Source organism: Rhinolophus hipposideros (genome assembly GCF_964194185.1).
Source record: "Rhinolophus hipposideros genome assembly, chromosome: 12".
Classification (NCBI taxonomy): Eukaryota; Metazoa; Chordata; class Mammalia; order Chiroptera; family Rhinolophidae; genus Rhinolophus; species Rhinolophus hipposideros.
This window is the reverse complement of record NC_138058.1, coordinates 15590636-15604238: the sequence shown is the minus strand read 5'-3', so window position 1 is coordinate 15604238 and position 13603 is coordinate 15590636. Positions and strand designations below refer to the sequence as shown.

The 13603-nt window shown below is 37.1% G+C and overlaps 1 protein-coding gene across 1 annotated transcript in view; it reads left to right on the top strand.

The window, feature by feature from the left end:
- The window catches only part of DNAH6 (dynein axonemal heavy chain 6), a 248391-nt gene that overhangs the window by 192005 nt on the left and 42783 nt on the right, over positions 1 to 13603 (top strand). Inside the window, exons 62-63 of the mRNA XM_081069736.1 lie at positions 1715 to 1850; positions 5787 to 5953. Of these exons, the coding sequence (XP_080925862.1) occupies positions 1715 to 1850; positions 5787 to 5953 (303 nt within the window). The remainder of the gene's footprint in view (positions 1 to 1714; positions 1851 to 5786; positions 5954 to 13603) is intronic.

Here is a 13603-nt window from a genome sequence, read left to right as displayed (position 1 = left end):
TAAATAAATTGGACATCATCAAAAATAAACATGCTTTTGCTTCAAGGGACCCTATCAAGAAAATGAAAAGACAACCCACAGAATAGGAGAAAATATTTGCAAATCATATCTGATAAAGGATTTGTATCTAGAATACACAAAGAACTCTTACAACTCCATGATAAAAAGACAAATGACCCAATTTAGAAATAGGCGAAGGACCTGAGTAGATATTTCTCCAAGGAAGATATACATAAACATATGAAACAATGCCCAATATCATTATTTGTCAGAGAAATGTAAATCAAAACCACAAGCAGATACCACTTCACACTCACCAGTATGGCTAGAATCAAAAAGACAGATAATAACAAGTGTTGGTGAAGATGTGGAGAAATCAGAACCCCCAAAAACTGCTGGAAAGAGCAAAAAACAGTGCAGCTTCTTTGTAAAACAGTCTGACAGGTCCACAACCAATTAAACATAGAATTACCATATGATTCAGCAATTCCACTCCTAGGTATATCAAAGAGAAATGAAAACATAGGTCCACACAAAAACTTGGACATAAATATTCATAGCAGCATTATTCAAAATAGCCAAAAGGTAGAAACAACCCAAATGTCCATCAAATGATGAGTGGGTAAATGAAATGTGCTATATCCATACAATGGAATATTACTCAATTATAAAGAGAAAGTACTAATATGCATTACATACCACAACCTTGAAATATGAAAAAATCTTTGAAAACATTAAGTTCAGTGAAAGAAGTCAGTCACAAAAGACACATGTTATAAAATTTGATTTATATGAAGTGTCCAAAATAGGCAAATTTATAGAAACAGAAAGCAGTTTAGTGGTTGTTTAGGACTGGGAGTGGGGGCGCATGGCAGATAGCAGGGTAATAGCTAAAGGGTTCATGGGGGGGGGGGAGATAAAAGATTCTAAAATTGACTGTGATGATGGTTGCATATATCCGTGAATTTACTAAAATACATTAGGTTGTATGCTTTAAATGGGTAAATTGCATGTTATGAGTGAATTGTATCTCAATGAAGCTGTTTTAAAATGTATAGAACTCCAGGCAAATATTCACGAAATTTCAAAGAACTAGTTTCAGTCTATAATGACAGCTGTATCTCTGTCTTTTTTAAAACTGTTTACTCATGTGAAAGTGCTTCGTGGAATATTGCCAGGTGGCATACTACTGTTCCCAGAAATTTCTAGGAACATGTGAAAGGATTAAACATACATTCAACCCAGCTAGAATAAGATTGGCACTAGTCTTGCTAATGATATTGGTCTTCTACTCAGTTTATCCCTCCTAGAGGCGAGAACATCTGGAAATCTGATTTGGAGACTAGTTCTCCAGACCCCAAAAAAAAGGAAATAATTAACCATAAGAATAGTTGATGGTAAGGAGGGACTGGTGTGGTGTGATGGAGAACAGACTGGAAGTAGATTTAACAGATTTAATATTAACCCTTCACCAGATCCACTGCTTTCTGCATTGTCAGCCGGAAAGCTTTCGTCAGCTGCTCTTCTATGCAAAGGTCTACAGGTAGAATTGATTCCACACCATTTGTATTTCACCATATCTTATTTCTTGTCCTAGGTAAATGGTTATTTTTAACATGGTATCAAAGCTTAATTTTTCACTTAGACAAGGTGAAAGCATATTTTGTGGTTGTCTTTGTGAATTATTATTTCTTTTCTTTCTGTCTTGCAATAGGAACGCCCACCTAAACCTGAAGTTCCCTGGCTGCTTACTCCCATGTGGTCTGCATGCTGTGACTTAGAAGAATTATTTCCAGTTTTTGCAGGACTTACATATTATATATTGTTATATCCTATCTCCATATGCTTAGGTAATATGACAAAAAGGATCTGTGATAGGGGAGTGTAAACAGGCTCATCAATCCTAACTTTAATGTCTCCTTTAACCTTTCCTGCAATATCAGTATTTTTCAGTAGGAAATTGCTTCATTATTAAGAAATTCTGAATTACTTGTTTTCCCAATTTCTTCAGTTGAATGCTTGGCCCATGAATTTTCAATATTTCAGGTTTACTATTATACCATTTTAGGGATATGCATTTACTTCATAAGTTTATTTAACAACCATCATCGTACATAGTTATAGATTTGTGTGTGTGTGATGAGAACTTTTAAGATTTACTCTCTTAGCAACCTTCAAATATACAATACAATATTATTAACTATAGTTACCATGCTGTACATTACATCCCCAAGACTTATTTATTTTATAACTGGAAGTTTGTACCTTTTGACTCTCTTCACCCATTTTGCTCACCCCTCCACCCCCACCTCTGGCAACCACCAATCTGTTCTCTGTATCTATGAGCTTGTAGTTTTTCTGTTGTTGTTTTGATTTGTTTGTTGTTTTAGATTCCACATATAAGTGAGATTATATGGTATTTGTCTGTGTCTAGCTGACTTATTTCACATATTAATAGCATAGTGTCCTCAAGGTCCAGCAAACTTACTTCTGTGTTTATTTTACTAATGCTTTTTTTAAATATACTTTATCTGACAGTTTCTAAGACAGGTGCATTAAGGTATACCACAGTGACTGACAATTTCTCTTTGTAGTTCTGGAATTTTTCCCATTCTATTTTATGAAACTATAGTTGAGTACAAATAGGTTTAGTACTATTATCTTCCTTGTTAATTGTTCCTTTTTTATTAAATAATATTTCTCTTTACTGACTAGTGCTTTTTACTTTAAAATATATATTTTAATGTTAAATTTTTTATAGCAGGTTACTCTTAGTTAGTATTCCCCCTCTATACACGTAATATATTCTACACTCTTCATTTTCAACTCTTTTGTGTCATCATCATGTTTTTGGTTTATCTTTAGTGAGATTTTGTTGTTGCTTTAAGCAGGGTGACAGTCTCTCTTTTTTAAGTGACAAGTTTTAATCCAAGTATATTTATTGTGGTCATTGATCTATTTCCGTGGCTCTCAACTGGGGAAGATTTTGTCTCATAAGGGACAGCTGGCATTGTCTGAAGACATTTTTGGTTGCCACAGCTGGGGTGGTGCTACTGACATTTAGTAGCTAGAGATCAGGGGTGTGGCTAAATATCCTACAATGCTCAAAACAACCCTTCATAACAAATGACCACTTGGCCCAAAATGTCAGTAGAGGTGAGGCTAGGAATCCCTGATCTATTTGGACTTCTATCATCTTGTTTTGTCGGGATTTTTTTTTCACACTTTAGTCTTTGCTTCATTTTTTTCCTTTTTTCTTACATTCGGATATGTTGTCCACATTCTTTTTACACCCACACACGCACACACCACTTTGAAGTTCTGTGTTCTACTTCTATTTTTAGTAATTACTCTTCTAATCTGAATACTTATTTAACTAAGTATACCCAGTCAGTGTGGTACTTTAAAGTCTACATGGACCAGAATTTCTAGGATCCTAATATGCTTACTTGATGTATAAATAAACACTGGCGGGGGGGAAAGTTCTTCAATAACTGCACCGTATAGAAATTAGGTTTCTGTATTGTCAACCAGTTACACAAGACAGCTAGCAATAGAGGTGGAACACAAAAAGAAAAACACTCATAGGAGAAGCCTGGAGATGGAGAGTTAGGGACAGACCGAAAGCAAAAAGGGCTAGATGGAGCCTATAAACACAGAGGTAAAGAAAGACGGAAGACATGGAGGTTAAAAGGCAAAGTAATTCTGGGAACAACTCATCATGTTTGGACAAAAGGAACTGTGTGTTATCCCTGTCAATTAGGACTAAAATTTCAGCAATTTAAAACTATGCATCCCGCTTTCATTTGTAAAATTTCAAGATGTATGGAAATCCTGCAGGATTGTGAAGGTTTGTACATGTGTGATAGGAGGGCTTGTACTCTAAAAGTGAGCTTTAGATGAAGTTTAATAATTTATTCCAATGTTATTATTAACCTTCAAAATCTTCCTATTTGCCTTAATCTTTTGTCTTTGATGGCTTCTAAGTGGTTCATGTCCTGTTAGTTGAGATGTCATTTCAATGATGCTGCCTTATCCTGTGTTATTAGCCAAAGCCCTAGTGATTATACAGTAACCTCAAGAGAAAAGAAGTCCTTTTGGAATCAATGGTTCTGCTACCTGATCCTCTGAATTATGCAGCCACCTTCAACCACAGAGCACTGTGGCGTGCTGGACCCTGTGGTCTCATGCCATGGAATTCTGTATTCCATATAGAAATTACAAGCCTTGCAGAGGTACACACTACTCCAGGGCCATGGTCTTAAGTATGGCCAAATTTCTGTCACCAGCTCTTTGATTGCTATTATTAGGCCCTCAGAGGAGAATCCCAGCAGACCAGCTGGATAAAGTGGTTTTCTAGCCTGAAATGCAAGCCAACTATTTTGCCTCATGTTCGACCCAAGCACACTGTGCACCACGTACCTACAGGGCTTACAGTGCTAATTCTGACTACGTGTTATAACCATTGTAAGGGCTAACTAGGATCCTAACCCTTATGTTACGTGCAAGCCCATTTCTTACCAATATTCCATGGGGGCGGGGGAGCAATGTATTCTGTTTATTAGGACAGAAAGTTGTATATATGTCAATTTAATCGTATGATTTATATTGTTCAAATTATGTATGCCAGAATTTTCCATTTGCATCATCTATCACAGACTGATAACTGTGTTACTTCCTACTGTCGCCACGCAGCAGCCTACCAGTCTGTCTCCTTGTACCTGCCCCTAAAGAAACGAGAGTCTGTGAGATGATCCTTTCAGGGACTTTATCTTTGTGCTTGCACCTTATGTCTCCCTGTTTGGCCACAGAGAGATGGCTGCTCAGCCAATGATAAGTAAAATTACCCATGTGGGGGGGCCGGGGGGGACAACTCAAGCCAGGCGCAGTTGAGTGGGGACCAACAGGAAAACCCACCGGGTTCACAGAGGTGGGCACAGCCCACCACCTTCCCCTGGCTAAGGAGACCCTCTGCCTCTGTGGCTGCATTCCTTCCCAAAACCTGCAAGGGAGGTGATTCAATGATGTGCTCTCCATCTAGTCATATGCATATAGGTTTTGTCCCTTGGGGAAGTACACACATCATGAGACTTAGGGTTCTGCTGCCTGCAGGCAAGGGTGATTGGCTTGAATCAGTTTCCTATTATGACTTATAGGATTCACAGATCTTGAGATTGACAAGCTTTATCTCCTTTACTTCCCCACCTAACTAATAAAAGCTAATGTGTAGGCCCCCTTGGCTCCGCTTCACTCTATTCATGACTACTGTCTTTTCTTAACCCTGCGCTGCCCTCCTCACTCCCCACAACCTTCATCACAGGGAACGTGACACCTATCACAATTAAATTTGTTCTGCTTTTTCCTCTATCTCCAGCAGTGATTGATGTATTCTTATGCTATTATCTGGAACATATAGGTTCATTTTATTGTGCTTTGATTATGGGGGTTGTATTTTAATGTAAATGACTTACTTTGTCCCCTTTAATTGTATTTGCCTTGAATTCTAATTTATCCAGTGTTACTCTTATCACTTCAATTTTCTTTTTGCTCACATTTGATTAATGTATTTCTATGCACCCTTTGGAATTTTGTTAAATTTATTTAATGATCCAATTTAAAATTCTTCCCTTTTTAATTAGGTTGGGTAGGGGGAGAGTAGTATATTTACGTTTGTAGGAAAAACTAATAATAGTAAATGTAGAGATTTTTAAATTAACAAATATATTTATTTAATTTCAAAGTCAAAACAACCCTAATTAAAGCATGTTTTTAAATTATGTTTCCAGGATCGTTTGAGACTTATATTAACCCACTTGAATGGGAAGGCTATCTCCACATGGAGGAGGAAGAAGACATGACAGAGGAAAATGAGGTTACAAGCGATGATTATTGGAATACAGAATTAAGTTCTTTCCAAAAGCTAATTCTTATTAAATGCTGTAAAGAAGAAAAGGTAAGGTGTGTTTTTTAAAGGACTGTGTTATAACTGTTTCTTTGTAAAGCTCACCAGCCAGACATGAGTACATTTATTTGTTTAGAAAAGAACAGTGACCAAGTTTGAAAGGTGGTTCTAAGAAAGAGAGACTCTGTGTTATTAATAAAACATAAATTTTACACACAAAAAAATAGTGAAAGAAAAGGCTGGCAAGCCAGCCAGAAACCTGGTCATCCTGGTGTGCATTGTTAGGGAACTTGTGCCCTGTGCCAGGGAGGATAGGGGTCTGCTGGAGGGCGTCAGCAGGGAATTGTTGGGCCTTTCACAGTGTGGCAGCAGAGGGAAGAAGACATCTGCAGAGAACAAAACCGTAGTCACCAAGACTAGTTTGAAGGCTGTTGAAGTATTTTATGTAAGAAATGATGCAGCCTGAATTAAGACAGAGGTAGTAGATTGAAGAGATGGAGGGGGATGTGGAGATGAGAGAAGTGGTGTGGCTTCCAGTTTCTGCCTGGGTGCCAAAGAGGACGGTTGTATCAACAACTAAGCAAATGTGAAAGAAGAAATGAGTCAGAGAAAGATGTCACTCATTCTGCAGTGCCTACCAGCCAACAGAGTGAATAGCAGTCTGGAAACCAATATACCCACATATTTGTGGGTAAGAAACTCTAAACAGTTATATATGTTACAAATGAGAGATTTGGGAATCATCAGCACTGAGTTGCAATGTAAAATCCTGGGAGTTGTTGGAATTATGGAGGAATAATGAATGATAGAACAAGAGAAGACAGGTGAGCAATGGATGGAACCCTGAGAAGCACCAATTTTTTAAAGGACAGAAAGAAAGAATGAGGAGTCCATGAGAAGAAATAGTCAGGGAGGAAAGAAGAATAATAGGAAGAAAAAAAGTGACATGGAAACTAAGGAGGTATAGCGTTTCAATATCGGAAAAGTTATCAACAGAATGAATGAAGCATTGCAGACAGTTCTAGTTTTTATTTATACAGATGTAACCCCCAATTTAGTTGATAATAAAAGAGTTATATTACCTGCTGAGTATTCAAGTGATGAGTTTCAGGAGGCACTGGAGAAAAATGGAGGTTGTTCCTATGAGAAATGACTGAGAGAAACAACTATGAGACAGAACTCGAGAAAGCCAACACATAGTTGAGAGAGACTGATGTTACATTGTAGGATTTTCTGCCATCTCTATAGGAACATAGAAAAAAGTTATGGGGTTGACCTGAGCTATGGATGGTTGCAATAGAAAAACAGAAGACGTAAAGTCACTCTGGAAAGAGGAAGAGATCTAAGAAAGGGCTTATAGACTAGAAGAAAAGGAAAAATCTTGAGTTTCTTTTGGAGCAGATGGAATTGGACTAGAGATGTCACACAGCTAGAAGGATGACAGAGTTTGTGATCAAAGTTGAGTTAAAATTTCTAATGAACAGTAAGTACCAAGTGATGACAATGTTCGGAGTTTGGCTGTGAGGAGGGCTGACTGAGGAAGAAATGAGATGATGTGCACTGGAGTTAGAGGTCAAAGAACTATGACGTTAGGATGTTGGATGACTACATGGAACTTGAACCTGGGTTGTGTCATCTCAGATGGTGGCAAGATAATGCCTGGGACACAGTTGATAAATCACTGGAACAGAGTCCTTATCTTGTAGAAACATATGCTGAATTGCTTAAGGGTGAGATAATATGGTACATGAGATATGCTTTAAAATAATATAAATAAACTAAAAACTTTAAAATAAACTAAAGAGTGGGGGAGTGGCTGGGTGTATTGATAAAACAAGAATGACCTTGTCTTGATAAATGTTGAGTAAAACATTGGGTTCATTTTTCTCTAACTTTATATGTGCTCAAAATTTTCATAATAAAGAATGTTTTTATTCCTATCGCATCCTTCAACACCATGCATGTCCCAGAACAGTTCTCCAAATGTGATCAAAGCTACAAATGATAGATGCAGTTATAAGAAATTCACAGAGGATTAATTGAAAATTCGTATCCCAGCATTTGACCAAAAATCTTACTACCAAACAAAACTTGCTCTACAAATCAACACAGAGGAGTCTAGAATTTGGATTAGGTTTCAGAAGTGAAGAACTAGGTATGCATTCCAGAGAAGACATTGCATTCCTGACTCAGTCAAGACCAAATAACCCTGAAGAGAAGATCCAAGTATAACAAGGTTATCCCAGCTACACCTCCTCCCAATTAGGCACATTCATCAAGGCACTTAGGAACAACCTTTCAAAATTTACCTAGTATTGGTTCCAGAGAATGACTTCCTAAAGAAACTGGGGTTCTGCAGTAAAAAAAATCCAAGATCTCAAGATCTAGATTCCCTGCCCAGAGAGAGAAAGAAACTTAGGAAGCCTTAGAACAAAGATGAGACCAGAGACTAGATCTCTGTGATGAGAGAGAGGTCGAGGTACCCAGCCTGTTGTTTTCAGGTCTGTTCACAAGCTGAGCCTGTTTGGTGTCCAATGCTTCTACATGGTAAACTGCTCCTTTGAGAGAAAAAGGATGTTCCAACACGGGCTTGTGTGAGATACTACAATCTTGCATGAAAATTCAGCCTTCTTCAGAAATAGCATGTTTGGACTTTAAGATGAAACTCCATTTTTTAAAAACTAAATAAATCAGGTGGTAGACTCATTAGAATTGCAACAAGATGTAGAATGTCTGTCATTCCAACAATTCTTTCTTTGGCATCCATATTATCAACACCTCTCGGATAAGGTTGTGAGAAATTTGAAATGGAAAGAGAAAAAAGAAATTGTTGTCTAGTTCAGAGAAGAATAAAGATTGCCTGAGGGAGAATAGCTCATCACCACAGAACAAAGCTAAGAAACATCTCCTGTATACCAGTGTTCTCAAATTTTGGTATGCATCAGAATCATCTGGTGGCTTATGAAAGCAAGATGCCTGGGGCCCACCCCTCAGGATTTCTGATTCAGTAGGTCTGGACAAGGGGCTGAAAGTCTGCATTTCTAACAACTTTCCAGATGCTGCTGCGGCTACTGATCCTGAGGCCACACGTTATGAACGACTGCTTTAGTGATTAAACATATACGAGTGTAAGGAGGAACAGTTATTCTCAAAGCAGACAGAGGGGTGAGGACATCAGGATAGGTCCTGAGCTGCAGCATGTTGGTTTCCAAGTCTAAATCCATGGGGAACCCTGACCTTGACAGTTCTGCTGTTTCAGTCCAGGCTCCCTCTTCCTCAGGAAGGTGGCGGTCTCTTTGAGAGCCAGGTTTTCTCTCTGTTGAAAGACCAGTGTGTCACTACTAGTATTACCCAGAATGAAATCTTCTTACTCGGAGCAACAATTGTAAGGCTTTCCGAATTTGGGAGACACCAGTGATATGCATGCAATTTTAAGTCTTTGCTGTCACTTCCACTGTGTACTGATTATTTATTTAAGCAAGATTTCCCATGAAGAAAATTCCCAATATTCTCATAGGATGGTTGGCACAACTGCTTGCTAAGAAATATCCCTGTTGGCACAGAGACTAAACAAGGGTTACTTGAAAATGGTAAAAATGCCACTTCAGTTGTCACACATATATTCTCTGGTCATGTATAGAAAAGCTCCTTAAGAGTTTTTTTAACAGCTTTATTGACGTATAATTCCTATATCATACAATTCACACATTTAAAGTGTCCGTTCCAGTAGATTTTAGTACTTTCACAGAGTTGTGCTATTTTAAAACATTTTCATTACCCAAAAAGGAAACTCCACACCCAGAGCCATCAACCCCCCAATGTTCCTATAGGCACCCACTAATGTACTTTCTGTCCCTATAGATTTGCCTTTTCTGGTCACTTCAAACTGAACCATACAATATGTAGTTTTTTGTATCTGTTCTTTCATTTACATATTAATTTCAAGGGTCATCCATGTTGTATCAAGTAGTTATTGCTGAATAATATTCTATTATTATGGAAATACCACATTTTGTTTATCTATTCATCAGTTGATGGACATTGTGATTGTTTCTACTTTTTGGCTGTTATGAATATACTGCCATAAATATTTGTGTACAAATATTTGTGTGGACATATGTTTTCATTTCTCTTCAGTACATATATACCTAGGAGTAGAATTGCTGAGTCAACATTTTATATTCCCCCCAGCAGGTTACAAAGCTTCCAATTTCTCCTTACCAACATTTTTTAATATCCTTATCAACAATTTTTATCATCTGACTTTTTTATAATAGCCCTCCTAGTAGGTGTGAGGTGGTATCTCATTGTGGTTTTGATTTTCATTTTCCTGATGGTTAATGATGGTGAGCATCTTTTCTTATACCTCTTGGCTATTTCTAGAATTGTCTATTCAGATCCTTTACCATTTTTTAATTGGGTTGTCTTTTTTTTATGGAGTTGAAAGTTCTTTATATATTCTAGATACAAGTCCTTTGTCAGATATATGAATTGAAAGAAATGTTCTCCCATTCTATGGTTGTCTTTTCACTTTCTTGATGGTGTTTATTTTTTTCTTTTGTTGCTCGTAAGTTTGCGGCCACATCTACGAAGACATTGCCTAATCCAAGGTCATGAAAATTTACTCTTATGTTTTTTATAAGCGTTATAAAGTGTTATCTCTTATATTTATATCTTTGATCCATTGTGAGTTAATTTTTTATATAGTGTTAGGTAAGGGGCCAGCTTGATTCTTTTACACATCCAGTTGTCCCAGCACCATTTGTTGAAAAGACTATCATTTTCCCCCATTGTCGTGGCACCCTTGCCAAAAAATCAATTGAACATACTTGTAAGAGCTTATTTCTGAAATGTCAAGTTTATTCCATTGATCTGTATGTCTGTCCTTATGCCAGTACTTCACTATCTTGATTATTGCAGCTTTGTAGCAAGTTTTGAAATTGGCAAGTGTGACTCCTCCAATTTTGTTCTTTTTTATCAAGATTGTGTTGGCTATTCTGAGTTTTCTGAGTTTCCATATGACTTTTAGGATCAGCTTGGCAGTTTCTAAAAAGAAACCAGCCAGAATTTTGAAAGGTATCTGTAGATCAATTTGGGGAGTACTGCCAACTTAACAACATTAAGTCTTCCAATCCATTGACATGAGATATTTTTCCATTTATTTGGGTCTTCTTTCATTTATTCCAACACTGTTTTATAGTTCTCAGAGATTAAGTTTTGCACTTCTCTTGTTAAATTTATTTCTAGGTATTTTGTTCTTTCTGATGCTTTTATAAGTGAAATTGCTTTCTTAATTTCATTTTTGGTTTTCTCATTGCTACTGTAAAGAAATACAATTGATTTTTCTGTATTTTTGTATCCTATAAACCTGCTGAACTTGTGTATTAGTTCTAATAGATTTTCACTTAGTTCTTTAGCATTTTCTATACCCAAAATCATATCATCTGCAAATAGACATAATTTTACTTGTCCCTTTACAATCTAGATGTCTTTTATTTCATTTGACTGACTAACTGTCCTGGGTAAAACATCCAGTTGAGCAGAGGTGATTAGAGTAGATATACTTGCCTTGTTCCTCTTAGGAAGACTATTCAGTCTTTCATCGTTAACTATGATTTTAGCTATGGGATTTTCATAGATATCTCTTCTATTCCTTCACTTTAAGCCTATGAGTGTTCTTTAAGCTGGAATCTCTTGTAGCCAGCATATAGTTGGGTCTTATTTTTTATCCATTCAGCCACTCTGCCTTTTTATTGGAGAATTTAATCCACTTACATTTAAAGTAATTATCGTTAAGTTCTCAGCCATTATTTCCTTAAATAAGCTTTCTGCCCCCTGCTCCTGTTCTTCCCCTTCTGGGACTTTAATAATAAAGATTGTTTCTGGTAATGCAATCCCATTGATCGTGTAGATTTGCTTTACTCTTTTTCACTTTTTTCTTTATTCTCCTGTAATTGAATACTATTAAAGGACCTGTCTTCTACTTCTCAGATACCTTCTTCTGCTTGATTCAGTCTGCTATTGATACTCTGTACTGCATTTTTCACTTCATTCATTGTGTTCTTCAACTCAAGAATTTCTGTTTGGTTCTTTTTTTATCATTTTTATCTCTATTAAACTTTTCATTTTATTCTCATAGTTTTTCCTGATTTTGTTTCATTGCCTTTCTGTGTTCCCTTGTAGCTCACTGAGCTTCCTTAAAACAAATATTTTGAATTCTTTATCCAGAAAAGTCACAGATCTCCATTTTGTTGGGATAAGTTACTGGAAAATTATTGTGTTCCTTTGTTGATGTCATGTTTCCTTGATTTTTCATGTTCCTTGAAGTCTCTCATTGCTGTCTTCACACTTAAAGAATCAGTTACCTCCTCCAATCTTCACTGACAGGCTTTGAGAGAGATATGCCGTCTGTAAGTCCTATTAGGGATTTTGACCCTTTCTCAGACCTTTTCTAAGGATGCACTTGCTCCACACTTCTTGTTCTCTCTTGGGGGAAATTCTTAACATTGTATGCCTTATCTCAATTCTTCAAAGCCAGGCCAGGTACGAGAGCCTCTTGTTTGCTTTCCTTAAGGCAGTGCTCAATGCTCGTGTTTGTGTGCTTTCTTCCATCCCACAGAGTTGGGCCAAGTTTTTGCACATCCTTGCTGGGAAGATCCTCAGATGATGTATCCCCAGCAGTTTGTAGGTAGGCTTCCCGGGAGTCTGAGAAGTAGTTAGTAGAAACCTCATCCATCAATATGTTCCACTCTGCCCTCTGGCTGCTGTTCTCCCAGACACTCACCACCCTCCAGTTAGGCAGTTCACAAATCACTATTCTGGATGGGATGAGAAAGATGTGGTCCTCTCTAGCAGAGTCCTGCACAGCTGGAAAAGCCAGGAGCTCACTCAAAGGCTCTCACTTTCCCCCAAGGGAGAAATCATGTGCTAAGAAGATCAGTCTTGGCATTGAGCTGTGCCACCTTGGGACACAGATGACACAGATAAAATAAAACTGTTCCTCTTAGCTTCTTCAGTGCATCCAATCTTGAAATTTTCTTGCTCTAATCATATTTTTGAACTTCTCTGCTAGACTCCCAGGCTTCCACAAAGGAACCCTCATTCATAAGTGACAGTCAAATAGTGTTCTTTGAGGGAAAGATGGCAGAAATCTTCCCTACTGCCATTTTGATTTCAAGAGTTTTTAAGTCACTGTGTGGATCATCTAAAAGAAGACATTAAAAAACTACATAAATTATTGAAGACTAATACTAAATTTGGGAAGAAAGTTTATCTCGATGTGTTTTTACTGTTTTGATTAGCTGAAAGAAGACAGAAAAATTAAATCATGAAAGACTAAACTGAATTTAAAGAAGAAAATTTACCTTGATGGATTTTTTGCTGGTAACACTACTACCAAAATGTACAATTGTTATTGCTAATTTTAAATTTCAGTACTATATTTCCCAAAAACAGTTTAATGAACTATCCCTATCCACTGACCATTTGCAAGGGGGGGGAAACAAAAAACAATGACACTTCTTTATTCCATTTAACAATCTGTTGATTTCTACTTTAGGGCTCAAGAAATTCAACATGCATTGGGGTAGATGGTGGTAATGGTTTCATAACACTATGAATGTACTCAATACCAGTGAACTATATACTTAAAAATGGTTAAGATGATAAATTTGTTATGTATATTTTACCACAATTTTTTTA